The following is a 25,406-nucleotide window of genomic DNA, read 5'->3' as shown; positions in this document are numbered from 1 at the left end:
ATACTAATAAAATCTTTAAAATCTTTAAAAGGTTGAGAATATTGTGACCCATCTGTGGGCCTCAACCCAGTATTAGGGAACCACTGTTACCAAACAAATCCATAATTTGTCTAGTCTAATGTACATTTGGGTATCTGGATTAATTTAAACTAAATTAACAAATAAATCACTTTTTGTTTATTACATCTACTGAGTTTGATTCATTTTTCAATTACAAGTGATATTTGCAAAATTAAATATAAATTAATTTTAGGCCTGTTATTTCAAACATATATTCATAAAATCTGTACTAAAGGCTGGACAATTCTGCAAAAAAACAGAGAGAGAGAGAGAGAGAGAGAGAGACCTCCAATCACACACCGCTCACTGCTCCTCTTCAGTACAAGCATTTTTCAACAGAGGAAGCGGCCACGTCACTCGGCCTCCACCAATGGCAGCGCAGCAGCTTAACTTTAGTGATAAGAGATGAACCGTAAAGGGAGAGCGGACTGAATGAGTTTCACTCGGATCTCCTCAGTGCTCACACACAGTGTCTGTCCAGGATTGGAGTGTTTTATTTCCATCACCTGGGCAGTTCATGCGAGGCTGCGGCAGCAGCAGCGGCAGCAGCAGCACCTCCAACACCACCACCACCTCCACCTGCTCCCAGCTCTCCTCATTACACTGCTGTCAGTGAGTGCGTTGCACTGCTGGTCAGATGTTGGGGGACAAGGCTCACGGTAAGTGTGTGCATCTTCATCTACTGCTCTCTATGCTCTCTACACTGTAGTATACAGCTATTTAAAGCATTTATATAAATATGTAAGGCACCCGCAGATCTTTAAATCAAGATCAAGTTAATAACTCAACTACAGGCATCTTAAAGAATAATTAAAACAAATCAAATGACACAAGAATCTCTAATTGTTTGCTTTATTTTAAACGATGAAAAGTAGCGCCATATCGAGTATTTTTTTTTTTTTTACTTAGCCTATATGGTGTTTTGAATACTGTAGAATAAAAAAAAAATAAACGTGTTTATTATTAAGGAATGTTTTTTTAAAAAAAACACGGGCGCGCATTAATTGTTGTAATAGATTTGTTTTGTTTTTCTGTTTTCATGCACAGCTGTTTTGTAAATCGTGCGCGCGGCATCACTTGTCCATTCTCCGCTGCGAGGGCCCGTGGAACAAGAGCGCGTAAATCTTTGATTTGCGCCGAACTGTGATCGACATCGATTCATATATAAATATGTCATGAAAAATAAAATAAAGAGGGGGACTTAAAGAACATGGTATTAAAAATACAAGTAAAGGTATTTAAATAGGTTTTTTTCTGCCTATGGCGCATATATACATTAGCATTGTATGTCGCGTCATATCAAATTGTCACATATCTCGTGTGTATTTCCAAAACTTTTATTATTATGTTATTAAATTGTCCCCTCTCATAAATAAAGCACACGCACAGAAACATTCCTTAAGGCTGTTACAGGCAGATCCACGTAGTTAAAATAGGCTTTTTAAATTACAAATTTTATTTAATAAACTTTTATAAATAATGATATTGATTACCTCTTCTTTTTTTTTTTTTAAATATGATCATATAGTGAAATGTAATTCATGAGTGTTATTACCATGTAATCTATGAGGCCATATTATATTTTTATACATACATTCATCCTCTGAATTTATAAAAAAAAGGTTTAAACGTACAGGGACAGTTAAATTAGAATGACTACATATATTATTGTTGTAGCATTGCTATATACATATATTATAAATATTTATTCGATTTTTGTGCATATTCGCTTGTGGTTGAGCACTGAAAAAAACAAATAAGACATAGTCATTCATGTTCATTTGAATTATAAAACATAAAATTATTTGTATAATTTACACTAATGCCATAATACATTGCATCTCAGTAAATGTAATAAAAAATCAGGAATACAATCAAATAGCGAGAAGAATAAGAATGAAATACTTCAATCACACCCAAATTTAATAACTCGCAATATATGGCATGTGATTTATGCTTTGTGTGTGTGTGTGTGTGTGTGTGTGTGTGTGTGTGTGTGTGTGGTGTGTGTGTTAAGGTGTGACGCTGAAGGTGATGGAATACACATATGATGAGGACCTGGAAGAACTGTGTCCTGTGTGTGGAGACAAAGTGTCTGGATACCACTACGGTCTACTCACCTGTGAGAGCTGCAAGGTATAACGACACATGCATTTACACAGACAGTCCCACCATGCTATCTATTAATGATTGTTCCAAATAGAAAAAATACAATGATTCATATTATTATAAACTCTTCTGAGCCTCTGAGTGACTCGTGTGTTTCCAGGGCTTCTTCAAGAGAACAGTGCAGAACAACAAGAGGTACACGTGTGCAGAAAACCAAGAGTGTAAAATAGACAAGACCCAGAGGAAGAGGTGTCCTTTCTGTCGCTTCCAGAAATGCCTCAATGTCGGGATGAGGCTAGAAGGTAAACGTGGCTGCATGGACCAGTACTTCAACAATTTGCCCTCATGGGTTCATTTATTCAGAATATTACAGTGCGTCTCAAGTCTTTATGGAGGCCCTGAGCAAAATCGCCTCTGCAACCTGTGCTTGACTATTATTGATAGAAATGTAACTATAAATTCAATTAATTATAGTTGTTGTCACTCTTGTTGTTTTTGAGTCTTTTTCTTGTTGCACGTTCATATTCAAAGTGAGGTGATATTGAATTGGAAAAATGATAAAAAACAACCGCAGATGTTGCATTTGCTGTCAACTAATAAATCAAGTTAATGTCTTTGGTTTTTCAAACTTGGAACACATGTACAAATGTGCACTAAGTGTGGAATCTATACTATAATACCAACATACAGTTTATATACAGAATCAGAATAATCTTTATTAATCATTATACTAAGTACAATGACATTTCTTGAGCTTTCTCCTCATGTCTTCAGTGCTTATTCACAGACAGCAGCACACAAGAGAATAAAAGAGTAGCTGCTTTTATATTTGAATCAATATATCTACATGATTACTGTAGTAAAAAAAAAAGTCTAAACATTTCTTGATTTGTGGCCTTGTGCATGGCTCTCATGCTGTTTCCATACACATGGGATGGTGGGATTAATTCCCAGACAGCAATGCAGGATAACACCTGCTTCCGTAGCAGAGAGAGGACACATTCTTGACTTACTGATAAAACCCGGAGACTCCCCTGTTTTAAATCAAAAGCTCTATTTAGGCTACAAGAAGGAGTGGAGCTGCGCACTCTGGGGATTCTTCTCAAGCCCTAAAAAGGCAAGCAAAAAACATATGACTCAACAAGTGTTCAGGGATAGTTTGGATTTCGTTGGGAAAACATGTAACATTGTGACAAAATGTTGGTTTTCTGGTTGTGTATGGGAAATTCATGGCGTGCAAATCTGTTCTTTACCACTTGTCCTCTGTGTGACAGCGGTGCGAGCAGACCGCATGCGTGGGGGAAGGAATAAATTTGGCCCCATGTACAAGAGAGACAGGGCCTTGAAGCAACAGAAGAAGGCTTTGATACGATCCAACGGCTTCAAGCTGGAGAGCGCCGCTGCCCCGCCGGCCTCACCGCTGCAGGCTGACTACAGCTTCACCGGCACTCTGCATACCCTGCCCGCCATCTCCAAAAGTCTGCTCCCCTCCACCCCGAGTTCCCTCACCCCTACAGACTACGAAGCCAACCTGTATGGACCCCCCTCCCTGGGTATGGCCATGCAGTCCCATGTGCCCCTCACCACTCAGTACCAGTACACAGCCTTCCCCAGCAGGGCCATTAAAGCTGAGTGTCCTGACTACACCAGCTCCCCCGAGTCCCTCACAGGATACCCCTATCCAGACATGTACCCGTCCACCTCGCCGCAGCCGCCCAACCTGCCACCGCTCGTGCTGGAGCTGCTGCGCTGTGACCCGGACGAACTCGCGGTGCAGAACAAGATTGTTGCGCACCTGCAGCAGGAGCAGGGCGGCCGGGCCCGACTGGACAAGCCCAGCACCTTCAGCCTCATGTGTCGCATGGCGGACCAGACTCTCTTCTCCATAGTGGAGTGGGCTCGCAGCTGCATCTTCTTCAAGGAGCTCAGGGTGAGTAATAACAAGCTCTTTATCGCGCGCGCGCGCTCGCTCGCACTCGCACTCGCACACACACACACACACACACACACACACACACACAGACAGGGATACTCATTTATTATACTCACATCAAGAGTATAAGGCATCAGCATGTCGCCCCCGACAAATGTTCACCAAACTTAGAAAAAGTAGAAATAAAAACCTAATGATTTATGTACTATTAGATCTTAGGAAAACGTTGCTACTGTGATATTTGTTTGAGTATTATTACATACATACATAAATACATACATACTATTGTTATTATTATTATTATTATAATTATAATACTATTACTATTATTGATATCTTGATCTAACAAACAAACTGCTGCAACTTTTCATTGGGAGTGTTCAGCATTCTCTTTTTATATTGGATATTCATTGAAATGAATTTTTTATTCAATGTTTTCTTTTTTAAATCTCTAATTTTCACTCTCATTTAGTAAACCTTTCATATATTCAGACAATGAGCATTTTTGATGTATCATAGTTAGCTGTAAAATAGGATTTGGCAATATCACGCTCAGTTTAAGGACATAATGTTTGCCATAGATTACAGTTTTGTGTGGGTTATAAAGACAAAGTGTAATATTTCTATCTATACTCTCGCTCTCTCTCTCTATGTATATATATATATATATATATATATATTTATATATGCTTCATTTGTCCATCTTTTATACATATTCTAAAATATCAATATATTTTTTTATATTACATTGTATAAAAAACATGTCTGTGAATGTTCATGTGCCAACACAGCGACTCACTTTATTCAGTAATCTTTTCTTCTTTTTTTTTCTTGCGCTGCACATCACTGAAAGAAGTAATGACATGAAATGAATGAATTGAATGAATGTTGCAAAGAAAGAAATGAGAGCCACATGTACCCTGCTGCAACGCGCTTCTTTTTTTCCCAATGTCATTGCCGTCAACATCAATCCCTCTGATTTTACTCATTAATAAGTCATATTTGAATAAATGAGCTGGCTCAGAACACAAAGCTCCGAAGACCTGAACACCGCATTCAGTGTTTCTGCTTTTTGTGAATGATAATGTCGTCTCCAGCACCTCCTAATGTTTTTAGGGAAAGATTCACAAATTAAAACAGAAATTTGAAATATCAGAAATAGCACAAAGCCCAAAGAGAAACAACAGAGAATAAACACTGTCTTCCATTTTTTTAAATCACATCTTTTAATAAACAACATATGGAAACAACATACAACACATTTACCCATGCAGGAATACTAAAATCATCATAAATAATAACTTACTGGATAAATTTCTGATTTTGAACATCATGTTCTGCTATTTTGAAGATATTGTGGCTCTCCCATTGATTCAAGCTTTGGCAAGGACATGTCACCTCGCTCTCCTCTCCTTTTGTCAATGCACTTTTTTCTGTTTTTCATTTGCAAGTAACGTGTTAGGGTGCTAAAAATAAATGGAATTATATAACATTTTGAAAATGTGCTTTTTAAGACGAGCTGGCTTGTTTTTAGATCTGGGATAATAGAGTTCACAGAGTTTTCAGTGGCAGTTAAGGTGGGGGAAAAAAAGTCATTTTAAATAGTTGACTCATCACTGTTCACTCATCACAGAGAATGCATCTGAACCTGCCCACGTTAACACACACACACATGTTCCTGTGCAGCATTCTTAATGAGGACACTCATAGATATAATGCATAACCCTAACCCTCTAGCACCCTCTAACTTTAACCGCCACAACTAAATGCCTAACGCTTAACCTAAACCTAACCTAAACCCAGTTCTAACCCAAACCCTAAAACCAGGTCTTAACCCTCCAAAAAGTCCTTATAAGTTGGGAGGACCAGACAAAAAGTCTTAATTTTCCAAAATGTCTTCACTCCCTCTGGTTTATATGTTGTTATTGTGTTGTTGTGTTGTTGTTTCTTGGGTCCACATAGAAAAACACAGACACGAAACATGGTCTGTTTGAAAATAAGAATGCTTGAGTTTATTATATCTATGGCTGATATATTAAATTATGCTTCATCATTTAATTCATGTTGATTTTTGAATGAAAAATATCTAAATATAATGGAGAAATACAAATATGGCATATCATCCTGAAGGTCACTGTAATACTAAGTCATTTCCTTAACACTTGGGCTCTATGAGACAAGATATGCTCTTTTTTTTGGATATCATCATATTGCGATCTGTGAAGACTTTTCCCTGGTTTTAAAGGCTGTTGCACTGGTAATCATCATATTTATTATATTGAATACCTTTCTGAAGTACAATAAATATTACACATATCGATTAAAAAATACATGGAATCGGCAAAATTATATTAAACAGAAAGTCACTTAAAAAATCTAACTAACTAGCTACTTGTGTTAGGGTAATTTCACATCACAGCATAAACCAGTTGTTGATCCACTGTGTTGTCATGCACTGTGTGTATGAATGATCAGTTGACTTTGTTGCTTAATTTTATGCAAATCATTACATTTAAACAACAACAGGGGGAAGGCAAACCAATGACCTTTGGCCCCTGAACTAAAGAGTCATCTGCTCTCACCAAAGGGCTAAAAATGACATGTGCATTCTTCATGTGTGAGAACATCAGCTAGGACTCAGATTAATATTTTCATTAGTTACTTTTCTTCCATCGCTTTCACACAAACAAAGGCCACATTGTCGTGACAGCATGCTGTTGCATCCAGCAATAACAAGGTATCAGCCTCAGTGAAAAGGATACTTAGTTCAAAACGTTCTCTCCATTACTTATAGAGGAGAGGGGAGCTCATCTTTAATTATCTTAAAACCATACTGAAGTTCGTTTATACGGCTGGGTATCGCCACCCATTTCCTGAAACAGTTTCATTCACAAGGTCTCAATTTGATTCGATTCATGATTCAATTCAATTCAATTCAATTCAATTCAATTCAATTCAATTCAATTCAATTCCGATTTGATTTCAGTTACAATACCACTCTTAGTTGGTTAGGAAAACATTTTTAGAGAATTAACACTGTTAATTATACAAAGATTCCTCACAACTGGCACATGGAGAATATTTTTGTTTACATTAACAACAGAATGCAAAGCTGTTACATTAATATACTTTTTATTTAACATGACCAGCGCACTGATCATGTGACATTCAGTGCTACATTTAGTACCGCGGTAGAATGCATCATAAATTCCATTACCTGTATTTAACAAAATACATGTCCCTAAATAAACGTGAGCAGCTGTCCAGTCCCCGAGGAACACAGTAGAAGTCTGAAAATGGAAATAAATGACATATTAACCAGCACATACATTTTCAGTAAGTAACAAACAGCAAGCTGTCATCAGTTGTGACTATTCACATAGATCAGCCAATCAAAAAATAGTAGTTGCTGTTGCTGGGTAAAGTCTGAAAATGGGTTTCCGCTGCAAGCACTCATCGTTGTTAGTCTTGCAAGATTAATGAGATTAAAACAAGATTTTAATATCACATTTGAATTTACTGACGGATCAACAGTGGATCAACAACTCTGGTGCTGGGGAGAAAGAGTTTCACTAACTGTAGATTCCAGTCAGAAAAGGCAGTCTAATGCACTTATCAAAAAAAAGCTTTATAATAGTATAATTAATATTTTAAAGATATTAAAAATATGATTATATTGCAGAGTGATTTTATTAGGTGTGGCTGAAATATGTTTTTGACTGTGTCCCCATCAGCAGCCATGTTTTCAGTGATAGCCTGCCTTTGCATCTCAGTCATACAAAAATTCAAAACTCTTCACTTTAAACTGATTCTGCTCTACACAGTATGCTGAAAACAGAAAGATGATATTCTGACCTCAATTCATAAGTGCCACATTTTTTTTTTAAATTAAAGCGTAGTCCATGTTGGGTTAGGGTTAGGGTTACATAGGGTAACTTCTATGTTAAATTAGGATCACAATGGCCCCCTATACGTCGGAGTGCTGCAAGTACCAACACAAAATCACATATGAAAGTTGAATCATGCTGTCATTGCTGTGAGCTGACACTGTGTTGTAAAGCTATATCTGATATATGAAGTAGATAGTAATAGATTTAAAGTTTCCTCATAATGTGGCTTCAGCTCAAATACAATTACAAATTGTCGGACAGAGAAACCATTAACAACAACATTTCGTGACTTTGTCATAATGTAAACATGTTTTCAGGTTCACTTCATCAATGATGTCACTGTGAGTTATTTGATTCCATTAAAAGACAAGTTTGTGTTTGTGAGAAATGGAAGTGAATGGAAATGATGGTGAAAATTAACCTTGTACCCTATAAATTATTTTGACACACAACTAAACATATTTTCTGAACCAAAATCCAATCCACTTTATTGATAAAGCACATTTGAAAACTACATAGATGACGGAAGTGCTGTACCGTAATAAAGCAAATTCACACTGAGTCGAACACCAAGGAGAAATTATGTGTTTTTAAGACACAATTTGGGAGCTATCAGAATTCATGCTACCTAATTATAATATTTACATGGATATCAAAGGTATAGTAATTTAACTTGTGTGTTTTGGCGTTGACTGGGATGAGTGAGGGTAAGACACTTAACACCAAGTTCCTCCTGGTGGCTGTTTGACAGATGTGTGATAGAAAAAGTCTATGTCAGCTGCCACCACCAACTATTCCACTCAGTCAATCTATCTTTATTTATATAACACTTTTTACACACAAAGTGCTTTCCATAAAAAAGCCCCACCCACCCAGTCACACATTTACCCATCCAGATACATTCACACACCTCGACAGATACAACTAAGACAGGAGCTGAGGAAACGCTGTCTCACCAGTCTGCAGATGAAGAAGCACTACAGGAAATAATAGGCAGTTAGAGAATCAAAAGTATGTGGTAAATGATCTTATCAAATACACAATGCTCAAAAATAAATAAATAAAAGTAAAATAAATAAATAAATACATAAATAAGTAAATACCCAATACATGAATGAGCTTAAATAATTGAAAATGATGTCACTTATGTATACACAATTGATATAAAACATATGAATCATTTCTGCAAAATAATATAATGGAATTTCTTTTTTGAGCACAGGATGTACAAACATAAAACCCCCACACTATACTGCCAACACATTCATCACAGACTCTGATCAAACTGGATGTACAGGTTACAAAATGATTTGATTTTGCAAACTGCGCAGCCTTTTAGGAGATTTGTTCTCCCTGAGTGCTTTCTTCAGTTAAGAGAGAATTTTATTTCTGAAGACAGGAAATAAATATCTACAAACCCTCAGGGATTGAACAATTCAAAATTTTATGCAAATGATATTGTATATAATAATCTCTACAATATATTTATATTTATAGCGCTCATTTATATTTATACTCATATTTATACTAAGAGATCCCATTAATCCTTCTTGCACTTTCTGCTTGTTGCACTTCTGGCGAGATGCAAACCATCATTTCCTTACCCGAAACTTGTATTTGAGTAATCTCATTACTTGTTGCATCAAATATACAGAGACACAGACTTAGAAAGCAAAACATTTAGTTTAAGTTTTACATATTTTATACACCTGATGTTTCTGTATTTCTGCTGCCAGCTGCAGTTTTACCTACAGTGGATGGCTAACATGCACAGTGAGAACAAAGCTGAGCATATTTTTGCAAAGAAAGCCTCCCCACTGAAAGAGCCATTTCCCTGGGCTGGATTATGACATTCCATGCAGACGATAACGGGGGAATGTCAATTCTTTCTCTCCACTGCAGCTCTGCACTGAGCTTGTCTACATTGTTGTTAAATAGTGTGCAGAATGGAAGCTATTGATTGCTGCAGTCTCTCCCAGAGGTGGCCCTTTGTCGTGGCTCATGTTTGACCTTCCATTCATCTGCTGGATGTGGAAGCTGTTGGCACACAACAGACATCATAAATGTGCTGCTACTAGAGACAGCTCAGTGGATACCGTCATTAAATCTTCAAGTAGCATGTCCAAGAAGATTGTGAAGAGTTCCACTCAAATTAAATGGAACATATTCACTCAGCGCCATGAAACAGAGATGCACGATCTGAGACACATTTGAAGAAACAGTTTTCAAAAGAATGCACTTTTAATACACTTTTTAATACACTTTTTTCCCAAATATTTTTATTGAAAAAGATACCGTATGATACTTCAAAGAATCAAAGAAATACAATTACCTTTTCCTTTTGTTTTTAAACATATGCATATGGACATAGTCACATATACACATACAAAAATGAAAATAAAAAAAACAATAAACAACCCCCCACCCACGCCCCACCTCAGCTCAACACGACCAACACACATATTACTAGTTATTTAAGCAATATGAAAGGTACAACAATAACGGCACACATTCATTCGGGTAGTACCTCTAAATTAGTGAAATAAGAAATAAAAGGTTGCCATTTGTGGAAAAATTTGACTGTACATTCCCCATCATAAATTAAATGTTCTCAAGTTTTAAAAAAAACATGATGTCTTTCAACCACCGAGCGATAGAAGGATATTTAGCAGACTTCCAATGCAACAATAAGGAACGTCTGGCTAGTAAGGATGTGAAAGCTATAATGTCCTTTTGTGTAGAGTTAAGTGCAAGTGAGGGGTCAGGAATCCCAAATATAGCAATCAAAGGACAAGGTTGGAGATGTACCCCAAGAACAGTGGACATAACTGTAAAATAATCCGCCCAGAAACCTTTCAGATCAGGACAAAGAAAAATCATGTGGTGAAGATGACAAGGAGAACCGTGGCATTTATCACATTTATTTTCCACTTCCGGATACAGTTTAGATAGTCTAGACTTAGAGAAATGCACCCTGTATAAGACCTTAAATTGGATAAGTCCAAGACGAGCACAAGGTGGTACATTGTATCCTCGCTATGGCCTGTTCCCAGGACCCCTCCCGTATTTGGATTCCCAGTTCCTCTTCCCATGTACACTTAAGTTTAGCATTTGAGTGGTTGCCAAAACCCAAGATAATATTGTACAACTTTGAAATTATTCCTCTTTGATGAGGGACAAATGATAGCATGGTTTCCCATCACTGTTCTGGAGGTAAAGAGGGGAAATCAGGGAAACAGGTGAGTAACAGGGAGGGAATAGCGAGATGACAAATTGGCAAAACTATCAAAGACACCATCTACATACAAATGGTTGAATTGTGTAATACCGTTGTCACACCACACAGGAAATGTCAAGTCCGAAAGTGATGGAGGAAACAAATGGTGGTTATTTAAAGGACCCAAGGAAGATGCAGCTACAAATTTAAAATGCCATCTAAATTGATACCAGATCTTGAGTGTGTTAAGAACCACCTGATTATCAGTATATAGAGAGGATTTTGTAGGTAAAGAGGAATAAAGAAGAGCAGGAATAGAAGATCCTCTATGGGATCATAGTTCCAAATTACACCAAGAGGATTCAGGAAATGTTAACCAGTAGCAGAGTTTACGGGTGTGAGCAGCCCAATAGTAAGTTAGAAAATTAGATAATGCAAGTCCTCCACTAAGTCTGCATCTCTGACGTAAAGTTTTACGAATCCTAGGATATTTCCCACCCCAATTAAAAGAACAAATTATCTTGTCCAGTGAGTCAAAAAAATATTTTGGAGGAATTCACTGGAATAAAAATTGAAATTTTGGTAAAATGTAATTAAATAACATTAATTTTGCCAATTAATGAAAGGGGGAGGTAACTCCATCTTTGAATATCTGACGTAATCTTTGAGATAAGGGGAGTGAAATTAGCAGATGCAAGGGTAGATAAAGAACAAGTCACGTTAATGCCTAAGTATTTAAACCCTGATGGACAAAATTGAAAAGGTAAATCTGAATGTTGAAGATGACAAGCTGCAGTATTAATGGGAAAACACTCACTTTTCCCCAAATTTAATTCATAACCTGAAAAGGTGCTGAAGTTCTCCAGAATACCTAAAACAGCAGGGATAGAAAGTGTAGGATTAGTTATATACAATAACAAATCATCCGCATATAATGCTAATTTATATTCAATTCCATTGTGGGTGATTCCTTTGAATAAGGGGGAAGATCTTAATGTGATGGCAAAGAGCAAAGGTGACAAAGGACAACCTTGGCGACTTCCACGTTCAAGGGGAAAATAATCAGAATAAACATTGTTAGTATGGACACTGGCTTTAGGGGACGAATAAAGAAGGTGAATCCAAGAAATAAATGAATCACCTAATCTGAATTTCTTTAAAACTGCAAACAACCCATCAGGGCCTGGGGATTTGCTAGACTGCATAGCTTTAATTGCATTTGCAACTTCTTCAAGGGAGAGTGGGGAGTCCAGTTGTCCGGCAGTATTAGTATCAATGACAGGATTCAAAAGGTTCTGAAAAAATGTGTTCATTTTAGTGTTAAATTACTCAATGTTAATTAATTAATGACTAAATTACTTGAAATGTTCACAGAATCAGCAAGAGATCATATTCACATGGCCAGACTTAATTAATTTTCAAACTACATTACAATCTTTTCTAGGGACTTACACACACACACATTTACATCACACACTTTGTAGAGAGAACACTCGTAATAGACATAATGCATTCCCGAGCCCCTTACCTTAACATCCATAACTATCACAAATAAACCTTAACCTAAACCTATTTCTAACCCTAACCCTCAAACCGAGTCATAACCCTCAACAAGCCTTTTAAGGGGTGACAGAATGAGGACCAGCCAAAATGTCCTCACTCCCTATGGTTCATAAGTGTTTTGGTACTCAGTAACAGGCCAGCTGACAGTCTGTGGCATTCTCAGTCTATTAAGAAATAAATGAATATTTACTATTTACTGTATTCTGTCTCCTCCTCCACTCTGCTCCTTTGTGTTTTCGATTTTCGATTTTTCCTCCTTCCTTCTCTCATAAGGCCTTTTTTGAGCTGCTATATATTATCCAGTCTCTATCGATTTTGTCCCATCCATTTTGGGAATATGTCAAATACATGGGTAAATTCCTTGGCCTCTGCATCTGCTTGGAGAAATGTGTTTGTTTTGCCATCACACTTATGAGGTTCACTCTATCAAAGTCTGTCATTTTAGTTGGCCATAATGCCGAATCAATGAAATTAAGTGTCTTTGATCCATCCTGCTCAAACTCTCTGACAAGGCAACGAGCCCCTCCCACTCTCTCTCTCTCTCTCCCGCTCTCTCTGGGCTGTAAAATATTTGATTCAAAATCAGAATCTGAAATCTTTAATGTCATTGTATGAGCATATTAACCAAATTAAAGGCAGTCACTCTTGAGGTATTCATAAAAACAAGCCACAACACACAAACACATCTGAGAGCACACCTCTGTCTCATAGCCTAATTCAATAAAATGATGTATCAAAGAAACCAGATGTTTCTGCCTCCAAGTCATTTAAAAATACTTTCAAAGTGTCCAGTGAAACCACATCCTTCATTTTTGGAGACAGTTTTGCATCTTGTTCTATCGGAAGCGGGAGCATAACAGGTTTGTTGAAGAGGTGCAACACACGTCTTTGTTTGCCTATACAGTAGCACGTGTGTCAAATTCAAGGGCCCGTGGTCCACATCCGGGCCGCAATGCAAGTGCATTCGGCCCACGAGATAATATGTTGTCTTTCCTCCTCCATTGACTCGCTTATCAAGTTACCTCACCCGTAAAAGAATTAAACATATGAAATGTGGATTTTGAAAACATAGAGCCGGAACCAGAGGGTTATAAGTGGGCTCAGCCCCTGATTTATTTTTCTGCTCTTGTAGCTTTGTACATCGAGTTAAAATCATTGAGTACAGCAAATTATTGGCCTAGATACATGTGACTAGTGTTCTACTTAAATACAGCAGAGGACAAGCTTGATTTGTTCTGAATTATATGTTATTTGACCTCATTTGGCCCTTGACTAGGACACAGTTTTTAATTCTGGCCCCCTGACAACCCTGGCCAAAAGCAAGTCTATACATTTCCAACTGATCCCATGTGGTGAGTTTTAGTGTCAGACTGTTTTCAGCAGTTCACAGTGACCGACTGCCGCTGTTTCATGTGCTGTTTAACAACAGCTACTGCTGCTTGACACTATTGTGTCTGCATTAACATGATCATCCCTCTGACAACACTATAAACACAGACACCACTTCATATAAAACATGTAAAACTGTCAATTCTCCAAATGAGGAAGCATGCTGAGTGTATAAATGGATTAAAATGGCTGTTCCTGGCTCTAATGAAGTCAGTCTGCAAAGGTATCATCATGATCAAATGTAACTTCTTTGTACGTCTTTAAGCAAATATTCATACCAAATACCACAAGTATCAGAATCAGAATACTTTATTATTGCCCATGGGGAAATTGTGTGCGTTACATGTGCTCCTTCTGAATTAAAATGACACTTATAAATGAATGAATGAAGAACATAAGGAATAGATTAAGAAAACACATTAGCAGCAGATAAAACATGAAATATAAACATGACATACTGTAGGTATTAAGTGACATTTACGTTCTATGACAATAAATATACAGTAACTGAATAATAAATAGATTGTGTGAATATAAAGTATGTTGCAGGATAAGTATTTGCGGAACATTTTATTCAAATCAACTCAGTGGAATTTATAATCCTAAAGGCAAAATACCAGTGCCAACAACCCTAACCCTAACCCAGTGCAACAACAAGACTAAAATTGAAAATTGCTTATTTTATCCAACTAAACTTTTTCTCAAAAATCATGGAAAAGTATAAAGAATAATTTGAGGCAGTGATATACACTGTATACATATACACTGACCACTGCAATCTAACCCTTACTTTTTTCCTCTGTGCTCTAACCATTTCACGTTTGCAACAACAGCAGACAAATGTTGAATGAACATGCCCCTTCCTTCCTTCCTCCTCCAGTGCTGTAAGCAGCTGCTGTTTCATCTCTGAAGCAGGAAAATGATGCCTGCTTTTTAATCCCACTGATCTGTAAGTCACAGCTGTGAGATACAATGTGGCTCTCGTGGGTAAATCATTACCACGACGTGTAGTATATAACCTGACACTGTGTGACACTTGGTCAACCCACTTCCATATACTCTGCTAATGACACAGACGGGCAGGAACAGTGAGGTCTAAAATTCTCTGGCAGCAGCTGAGTGTCCGACTCCTGCTGAAGAGGAAGTGAAGGAGGTCGCTGAGACCTCTTACTCCATACCCCTTCCTTTATCACTGCAAATCCAAAACCCTACCAAGTCTCTCTCACTGTGTATGTGTCTTTGTGTGGTCACCAACACTGGAACACTCTCCTCATGCACTGATATATAGTTTCATTCAGATGCACAGTAATTCTGTCAGCTCTGTGTCCGACAAATGCGTTTGTGCCTATTAGCACCTGCGGAAAGAAAATTACTGATGGCTGCATGTCCTTCGGTTCACTGTGCGGACAATATTACACCCCCACCCCACCCCCCATCCAGAGCAGAGCAGATGGGGGGCATTATTGCGAGAGGTGAACAGGTCCCAGACGATGCTCATAAATACACAACATAGGACAGGACACACACACATGTTGGAAACACACACACAGAGACATAAACATACCTCCAAGCATCACTTCATTTCTCTCCTCTCTTCTTATCTTACCATAGTTTGAGAGTAGGGCGGCTTTGCGAGGCAAGACAGTTTTATTTATAAAGCGTTTCTCATACATGGAGATAGATTCAAGCTGCTGCTGTGCAGACTCATTAAAATCAAGTCCACAAAATACAACCACACAAATTTTTTAAAATAAGCTAACAAAATCAAATATATTTAAAAGATAAAAAGATAAAATAATACAAATAAAACAGAGACAATTATATAATGGAAAAGATAAAACATCGTATGACCAAACACAAAAACACAAAAACAGGGTAAGAAAATGCATTGACAATTGTAAAATGATTAAAGTGAGCAGAATTATATACAGAACATAACACAAGAGATAATAGAAGCTGATGGAGACAGTGAGAGAGGAATAATCACAATTATTAACTGCTCTGAAAAAACATTGTCTTTCAGTGTTAAACCCTAACCCTCAACAAAAAGAGGAGGGGGACATGTACGTGTATGTGAGCATGACCTTAAGATTAATCTGTTTTCACTTGTGTTGTCTCTCTGTGAAGGTCGGCGATCAAATGAAACTACTTCATAATTGCTGGTCAGAACTTCTGGTCCTGGATCACATTTTCAGACAAGTGCAGCATGGAAAGGAAGACAGTATCCTGTTGGTGACCGGCCAGGAGGTAACAACGCTCCATCAATACAGACACACACACACACACACACATTTATAGCAGTACTAATATGTTCATACTCAGTGATTTGTGTTTGTGGCCCAACTCTCAAGAGAATGAACATGTGTTGCTTTCTTCTTCTTTTTCTTTTGGCTTCTCCCTTTAGGGTTTGCCAAAGCAGATCATCTGCCTCCATCTTGTCCTCTCCCTTGTGTCCTCTTCTGTTACAACTCTCCTCATGTTGACCATAATGAGATAGCAAATTATCTTATTGGGAATAAATCTGCCTCCTGCTGACTTTGCTCGGCCTATTTACACCTAATGGTGTTACTTTGAGAGCTCAATATTTTCTCAGGTGGTACTTGGTATAAAAAGTTTGTTTATACAATATAAAGCTATGTCTTTCTGTTGATGCTATTGCTATTTGGAGCTTTTCTGTGTGTGATATGTCCTTTTATTGTTGCAAATCAATTTTGAGGACAAAATATTGGGGACACTTGATATTGGATTTCTGCTGATATTCAATATATTAGCCGAACAGCTGTCAAGTCAGTCTCTTCTGTAGTGAAATTAAGACAATATTTTTCATTCTTATATCTTAGCAGACAGATTTTCTTCATTGTGCAAAATAAATAAACATTAAAAAAAAAAAAAAGGATGCAGCCACAAAAGCTTATTCAACCTACCAACATTACCAAAAACACAGAAGGGAGGAAATCACAACAACAATCTTCAAGTTTACAAACTGGGACGGAATTTCAAAGTGCTTCACGTGAGAGGGTTCACACCCAAGTCTTATAAACACAGTAAAAAAAGGCAATGAGAAATAACCGTGAGTCTGTGTTTTGCAGGTCGAGCTGTCGTCCATCTTGTCCCAAGCCGAGGCGACTCTGTCGAGTCTGGTGCAGAGAGGTCAGGAGCTGGTGACGAGGTTGCGGGCTCTGCAGGTTGACCGCAGGGAGATTGCGTGTCTTAAATTCCTCCTCCTCTTCAACCCTAGTGAGTCCACCTTAAGTTTACTCTCCACAGAAATACCGCCATCTTGTATCAAACATATCAGAGGGTCTGTCAGGCTAAAACATTCAAATAAGGAAAACATAATTAATATTTCATATACAGCCTCTGTAATATTTTAAGTAAGACTGATCTATCCTTGACTGACCAATTAAAAACAAAATATGCTTTGAAAGGCGTGGGGCCTCTACATGTATGGGATGCAAAAACCCATCAAGTCTGTGGTGCCGCTGCATGCGGGGGCATATTGATGCTGTCTTTTGGAAACATTTGAATAGCGACAGTGACATTTTAATGAAAAAAAATGTCACAGTTGCAGATTATGCGCAGTGGCAATTTATCTATAAGGTTACAAGCATTTTTCAAACTGGCCCTTTTTCACTCCAATAAATTCACTTAATTAAATTTCTAGGGTTGACAAAAGCCAATATTAACAAAGACATCCTCCTCCATTGTCCACTAATGGCATTCAAAGGAAGCGTAATGGATGGCTCTGTCACTCGATGGTACGACCAACATTCATGTAGCGGCTTGTGCAGATGGAGAGAGCATAGATGTAGCTTGCCCAGATTCCCAGAAGTGTTTGCTGTTTAGTGCTGGCAGAGCAGGGAACAAAGAGCTTTTGAATGGTGAGAGCACTTGTCATAGGCAGAAAATATTTGCTGTCTTTGCTGGCAGCTTCTTTGCTCGCACTCTCCCTCTCCCTCAACCTCATCTTTAGAGTCAGGTTTGTTGGGGGGTAATTTAATTGCCCTTAAGCAGTTTGAAAAGATGATTCAGAACATTGATTCAAAACATTTAATTACTGTCTGAATGGATTCGCCAAGATGGGCTCAGCTGATGCTGAATGCCGGTCCATCCGAGGGCTTGCCTATTGTCTCACACATGCACACAAACACTCAGCCTCCCACACACCACAGAAGCATAGATACAACATACAGTATGTAGCTGGCATTTAGAACATTACTGAATGCAACTGTCAAACTGATTTCTTTCTTCTGTCTCATATATTTGTACATAGACCTTTTTTAAACATGTAATACTAGAACAAATCGACAGAACGTCTCTGAGAAAAATTGAATACTGAATATTTGCTCTGAACGGCCTGAGTGCAACTATATTGTCTGCATGACCCCATTCTGACATTAAGCCTAACTAGTTTCCATTCAGAGGTGCAACCAGATAAATCTACAAAAACAAACTGATCTTAACTCAAGGTTAGATCCAACTGTGGAGATTTCAATAGCTACTTATGCTCCGATATGATACTCAGTATCAGTATTGGTCAAATAATGGTCAAAACCACTGGATTGGATATCAGAAAAAGGAAAATGCTATTCCAGAAACCCTAAATGCATCACAAAGCACAGTCTATAAAAATGTATTCTTTAATGTTTATTTCTACTTTATGGAAACAGAACATTTGGTAAGCTTTATGTTTTTCAAATGGCTTTCTTGCATGTTCTCCCTGAGTGTGCATGAGTTTTCGGTTCTCTCCCAGCTCACGGGGGAATTGGAGCCAATCCCAGTTGACATAGGGTGAAAGGTGAGGTAGGGGTAGGTAGGTAGGCTGGGGTTCAACCTAGAGTGTGCAATGAACCTCTGCATGTGTTTGGATTGTGGGAGGAACCACTCACTCACTGCAAAGGCAAGAGTGATAACCACTGCACTAATCGCGTGGCCTGGGAGGAACCAGGACACTCTAAAACTGCCATCACATATTAAATTAAATTGACCTTTTTGACAAACCAATCTAATATTTCAAGGATGGGACATCTCACTCAAAATAAGAATCACATTTATTTCTTTTTAATTTCACACTATTCTGCTTATTTTAAAGCTGCCATGTGTAATTTTAGTTATGGGGTTCTTTTGATATTATTCTGCCTGTATTTGGTGTATGTGAACAGAAACAATGTAACTTTATTGCATATGTGTGTGTGTGTAGATGTGAAGCTGCTGGAGAACCAGGCGTTCGTAGAGGGCGTCCAGGAGCAGGTGAACGGGGCTCTGCTGGAGTACACCCTGTCCAGCTACCCTCAGTTTCAAGAGAAGTTCAGCCAGCTGGTGGTGAGGCTGCCTGAGCTGCGGTCCCTCAGCACGCAGGCCGAGGACTATCTGTGCTACATGCACCTGAGTGGAGAGGTGCCCTGCAACAACCTGCTCATTGAGATGCTGCATGCCAAACGAGCATGCGTGTGAGAGAGGGACATGCTGTGCAGGATACCAAGCCCACCCACCATCATCACGTGTTGTTTGTCTAGGTGAGACTGAGTTGGTGAGGGAAAGTTTGACTGATATATGGTAAAAAAATCTAAATGGTTGACAATGGGTTATCTTTGTAAGAGCTTTTGTTTGAATTGGAGAGGAAGAAATATTCTTTTGAGGTTTTTTTTTATATTCTATGTCCCACAGAACTGCCCTGTAAACCCAGCATCCAGCATTATGTGTTGCCATTGTACATTTCTACAAACCACACATTCATTTGATCTCATGTCTCTCATTTACATGTCTACAGATGTACATACTGTGTCAGTGCTTTCATAGAGAGTGAGAGTGTTTCCCAAACTTTCTCTATGGGGACCCACTTTTTACAGATGCCAATCATAACACAATATAAATCATGATATGAGCAGACATGTGCATCAGTCTAATAGCATAATATCAGCCTGAATATCATAATGAATCAGTAAACAAAGCGATCTTTGGTAAATACATTAAAACCTATTTTTATGCGTGTTATTAAAAGCATATAGACATTTTGCAAATTTATTTGGAGACCCCCCAACAAATCTCCTGCAACCCATCTTTGAGTTTGAACACACTCTTTGGGAATCACTGGGATACAAGCATACCGGTCCCTTCAGTGCTCAAACTCGCGGTCCCCAAATTGATTTCATGTGGTCCGCCACTCAATATCAAGTTATAATGGCTGAGTTTCTTATTTATAGAGGAATTCTTCATCATAAATATATTTTTTATCGTGAACCATGTAGTTCCAAATCAAAACAAATTATTTTATTGTGTAATTCTGTGGAATATTGTCATGATATCATTATTGAGATCGGGATATGGAATACTGGGATATCATTTCTAAGTTCATATCACCCACTCCTTCTGAACAGTTATTTTTTCCCCGAAAATCTTTTAAGTTTTATTTTAACTTGACTTGCCCCCTCCTGACCACACTAGACACTCATTGCCCCCCCAGGTCATTTAAGTTTGACACCCCTGCTTTAGTGGAATGATTGTTACACCAGCACCAGCAACTGCCTACTGCCTAGGCTATAGTAAAGATAACCTCCTGCCATGTGTTGTGTATGAAATGAGTCTCTGAGTGTTCATGTGATGATCGCAGCTCAGGACAGAGTGGCAATCACCCAAACATATTTAAATAATAGCAGTCAGAGAGCAAAATTGTGCACTTTTTCTCGTGATTCTGCTCATACAGCCTTTTTGAAACATGCACAGAATCAGTACCAACTGAACTTTGTAGATGTCTTGAAGATGTTTCACTTCTCATCCAAGATGCTTCTTCAGTTTTTAAAGTTAGTGGTGTGAAATGTGGACAGTGCACACTGTAAATCCAGTGTGTCGTAATGACTGAAACTGCCCTTGAGAGAACCCAGAGCTACAGGTTGTTAACAATGGGCTCTTTTGCAGAATGGTGAAATAGCAACATTTTCTGGAAGGCCACGTTTGCCCTGCAAAATATTTGACTTAGGTCAAGAGTCCACCAGTGCAGAATCACTAACATGGGCTGTCCATAGCTGCTACCTGCATACAAAAGTGATAGGAATTTTAATGCTATATCTGGTCCTCAGTGGGCTGACTTTCCTCTCAACGCACAGAATGGGACTATTTGCATGGGAACATCAGTTGTGTAGTTGCCAGGTGAGCTCACATGCACTTTTCATTGTCAGATGAAAACAAAGTTTAGGGTAAAGATTGATAATTTGTTGGTCCAAACATCAGATGCAACACAATGATTCCAAGATTATCATTATTTTAATTATTATCTATCTACTATTTAGATGAAGACAGACAACACACTGTGGCCTCTTTAGACTAAACTGGCTCTGCTTGTATCCCTGCACTTCTTTTTCTAAACGTTCACCATAAAAGAACAAGAAAAAAACTCTGGACTCATGGACTCAGTATAGTTTTGTTCCAATCTATTTAGACGTTAATAGATTGGTAAAATGTGAAAACAATCTTGTGAAATTATTCATCAAACTCTTATCAGTGAAACTGAAAAGTAGAGAGAAATAAGACATAGACAACATAGAGAGGAGAAGGTAAAGAAAAAAAAAAAGAGTGACCTTAGTACACACTGTGCTTTGTGGGCAAAACAAACAAACAAAAAATAAATAGAAAACAGAGCAACGCCAGAGATGCATCTGTTAACATTTATTTTCAAGTGTCTTTAGAGAAGAAAACAAAGGTGCCATGTCACTCTGACATTTGTGTCACTTTTCAACACATTTTCAACAGTGGTCTGGTCATTGCTGCTGCAGAGACAGTGTTGTTCTTTGTTCTTGTCAGGGGGATTCATGTAACCATCACTGGCCACCGACATATTGAATAGATTTTATATGAAGCTTCATCAGACCTAGGCCTTTACCAACCCTACACACCTGATACCAAACCTGAAGTTATTGGTGCCTTCAAATGAGGTGTTGTTTACCGTAATCACATGATAAATACATTTAAATACTTCCCTTATGTCATATTCATAACATTGAACGTAGGACGTTTTTGAGTTGTGGCTTTTTCTTTAAAACCTTCTTTTCCAGTGTGCCCAGAGCCTACTGGCTCATATTCCATCCCAGCTTATGCCTATCCCTAGTTGAGTCTCATTTGAAGGCACCCAATACAACTACATTGCACTGTGATTTTTTTTTAGCAGTCAGTGTTTATCTATGGCTGCAATGAGAAGTAGCATCAGTGTGTTTTGTCCCCACATGTATGAAATCCCTTTGTAAAGGCTTTTCGCCTCCTCATGATGATGACAATGATGTTCAATGCCACTGGACAAACTGTGACAATATTGTGCTGCACAACTTTCACACTGTGGACATTTCTATGCTCATCCATCAACCTTGGCACATTTAGACCATCATTTGAAGGTTTCGTAGACAATCACTCCACTGGCCTTAAATTAATGTCTGTGTCTCTCTGTCACACACACAGTTGAGAGAGCTATGTTATCACTCTGTACAGTATATTTATGTTGTGAAGTGAATATCTACTGCAAGACGAAGATACATTTCAACCCACAAAAAAGTTCTCCGCTTTCTGTCGAGGTCAAAGTGCTAATGTATGGAACTGATTCTCTTGATATTGCCTTTGTTTCTGTTCACTTTTTTTTCCCTTCCTGTGAGATAACAGTATGTCCAATCTTAATTTGACGTGAAGAGACAGTGACCAAGCTTTTTTGTTTTCTTTAAATATATTTTATTGTAATAGCATCAAACCAATAAAACTCAAAGAAATAAAGCTTCACATGTGTCAGCTGTTATTACTTGACAATTAATAACCTTAGAAAAGTTAACTTTGAATTCTCTGGAGCAGCAGGATCATTCACTTATCAGTTTACATTGTCTCATCCTTATTTAGTTGTTTCCAAATCTGTGCTACTTTAGCTTCGCTTTGACAATGGCAGGGGATAAAATTGAGGAGAAACAGGTGGAACAGGTGAAAGCAATCAGGGGCGGGGCAGACAATCACAGTGGCGTGAAGGAGGTCAGTCTCTCAAACGAGAGGGAAAGGTGAATACAAAATAAAACAGGAAGTGCATATGAAAACAAAACCTGAGTGAGTAAACTTAACAAACTTGACGAGACATTACATTTTGCTTTGCCTGTAGAAAATAAAATATCTTCATGGACGCAGAGCCATCAAATCAAAATTATGAAATGAACATATGGAATGACAATTTTTTCTGTCCATTTCTTACACTCATTTGACAGAGTTCCACAACCCAGTATAAATCAGGATTGATGATGTGACCATACACTGAACAACAGCTGAAATCAAAGATCTAAAACATTTTCTATTTACACAAAATCACCATTTATCTCAAATATTGTTCACAAATCTGTCTAAATCTGTGTTAATGAGCACGAGATAATCCATCTCACCTCACAGGTGTGGCATATCAAGATGCTGATTAGACAGCAGTCAGCATGCCGGCTGCAGGAATGTCCACCAGAGCTGTTGCCCGTGAATCGAATGTTGCCATAAGCTGTCTCCAAAGGCATTTCAGACAATTTGGCAGAACATCCACCACATCACAACTGCAGACCACATGGACAACTGCTGCAACAATCGCTTTGAAGAACCAAATCATTTCTACACAAACTGTCACAAACCGTCTCAGGGAAGCTCATCTGCATGCTTGTCGTCCTCATCAGGGTCTCGACTTGACTGCAGTTTGTCGTTGTAACTGACTTGAGAGAGCAAATGCTCACATTCGATGGCGTTTGGCACATTGGAGAGGTGTTCTCTTCACGGATTAATCCCATTTTCCAGTGTTCAGGGCAGCACAACATTCCACAGGCCACAATCAACAACCTGATCAAGTCTATGCGAAGGAGATGTGTTGCACTGCGTGAGGCAAATGGTGGTCACACAACATACTGACTGGTTTTCTATCTCATGCTCACTAACACAGATTTAGACAGATTTGTCAACAATATTTGAGCGAAATGGATTAATTGTGTATATAGAAAATGTTTTAGATCATTGACTTCAGCTCATAAAAATGGGATCAAAAAGTGTTGTGTTTATATTTTTGTTCAGTGTATATGATTCTGAGCTCATAGTAAGACAATATAAATAAAGATTCAGCACAGTTATGTAATATCACGTCGAGTTTGTTAAGTTTAGTCACTCATGTCTTGTTTACCTATGCACTTCCTGTTTTATTTTGTATTCACCTTTTCCCTCTCGTTTCAGAACCTGACTTCCTTCCCTTGTTTGATTTCCCACCACGGTGATTGTCTGCCCCGCCCCGATTGTATTCACCTGTTTCCACTGCTTAAATAGTCCTGGTCTTCCCGTCATGTCGCCAGTTCGTCTTGTTTAGTCCATGATTTACGTCGTCAAGATTGTTCATAGCTAGTTGTTCATGTTTCCCTGGTTAAATTTACTCGATTAGAGATTTGTTTGACCCTCCTTGTGAGCGTTTTTTGTTTATATTCTTATAAAGTAAACTTTTGTTAAACTTATCAATGACTTTGAGTCGTGCATTTCAGTCCTCCAGTCTCGTGCCTAAAAGCATAACAAGTTATTGACTGTACTGCTGCAACTCAGTCACCAGGATCATAATGTATGTTAGATATAGATACATGTGAGCTCATTTTTTGGAACAAAAAAAAAGTTTATTCATATGTTTAAAATCAATATGATGGGGCAGACTTCCTAGAAAATGAGAATTATGATAACCATTGACTGGGAAGGTTCAGGCACATGCAGGTTAGAGTTAGGAAACAATCCTGTTTTTTCTATCATAGTATCACAATCTAACGTCCAGACAAACACTGTACAATTTGAGCTTGACTGTGGTTCATTGCTTGGCAGACATCTCACAATAGTGATTGTTGCCATCACCAACCAATATACAGCAGATGAGAATTTAGTCTCAAATACAAAAGTGTTGATATGCATGAAAAACTCTTGCCAAAACATTACATCCGAGCATGTTATTGTGCACATAACGTACACAATAACATTTGCAGAAAAGCAAAATAGCAGAAAACAACAAACAGGCTGAATGTTATCTATAAGTTGGAACAATGAACCCATTGCATTTTCATATCATTCACAGACAAACAATTGTGTCAAAAATTATCCCCAACAGCCTTGGATGTGGTATATAAAACAGCTGTCTAGGTAGCTATCAATTGGCTGTTTTGTTTAGTCTGACTTTAGCAACATCACAAATGTAAAAACATGTTGATATGACACATGTGCAACTATTTTCCAGAAC

At 38.1% G+C, this 25,406-nt stretch overlaps 1 protein-coding gene across 1 annotated transcript; it reads left to right on the top strand.

Annotated features, from left to right (window-relative positions):
- Positions 1-483: 483 nt before the first annotated feature.
- Positions 484-22,918, top strand: LOC131463697 (nuclear receptor subfamily 5 group A member 2-like). Its single transcript, XM_058635588.1, has 7 exons — positions 484-719; positions 2,078-2,196; positions 2,330-2,471; positions 3,444-4,099; positions 16,289-16,408; positions 17,251-17,398; positions 19,362-22,918. Exons 1-7 carry the CDS (start codon positions 698-700, stop codon positions 19,613-19,615), a joined length of 1,461 nt encoding a protein of 486 aa, XP_058491571.1. The 5' UTR covers positions 484-697; the 3' UTR covers positions 19,616-22,918.
- Positions 22,919-25,406: the final 2,488 nt, after the last annotated feature.

Source organism: Solea solea, chromosome 8 (genome assembly GCF_958295425.1).
Source record: "Solea solea chromosome 8, fSolSol10.1, whole genome shotgun sequence".
NCBI lineage: Eukaryota > Metazoa > Chordata > Actinopteri > Pleuronectiformes > Soleidae > Solea > Solea solea.
The sequence above is the reverse complement of the archived record's forward strand: the minus strand, read 5'-3'. Positions and strand labels throughout refer to the sequence as shown.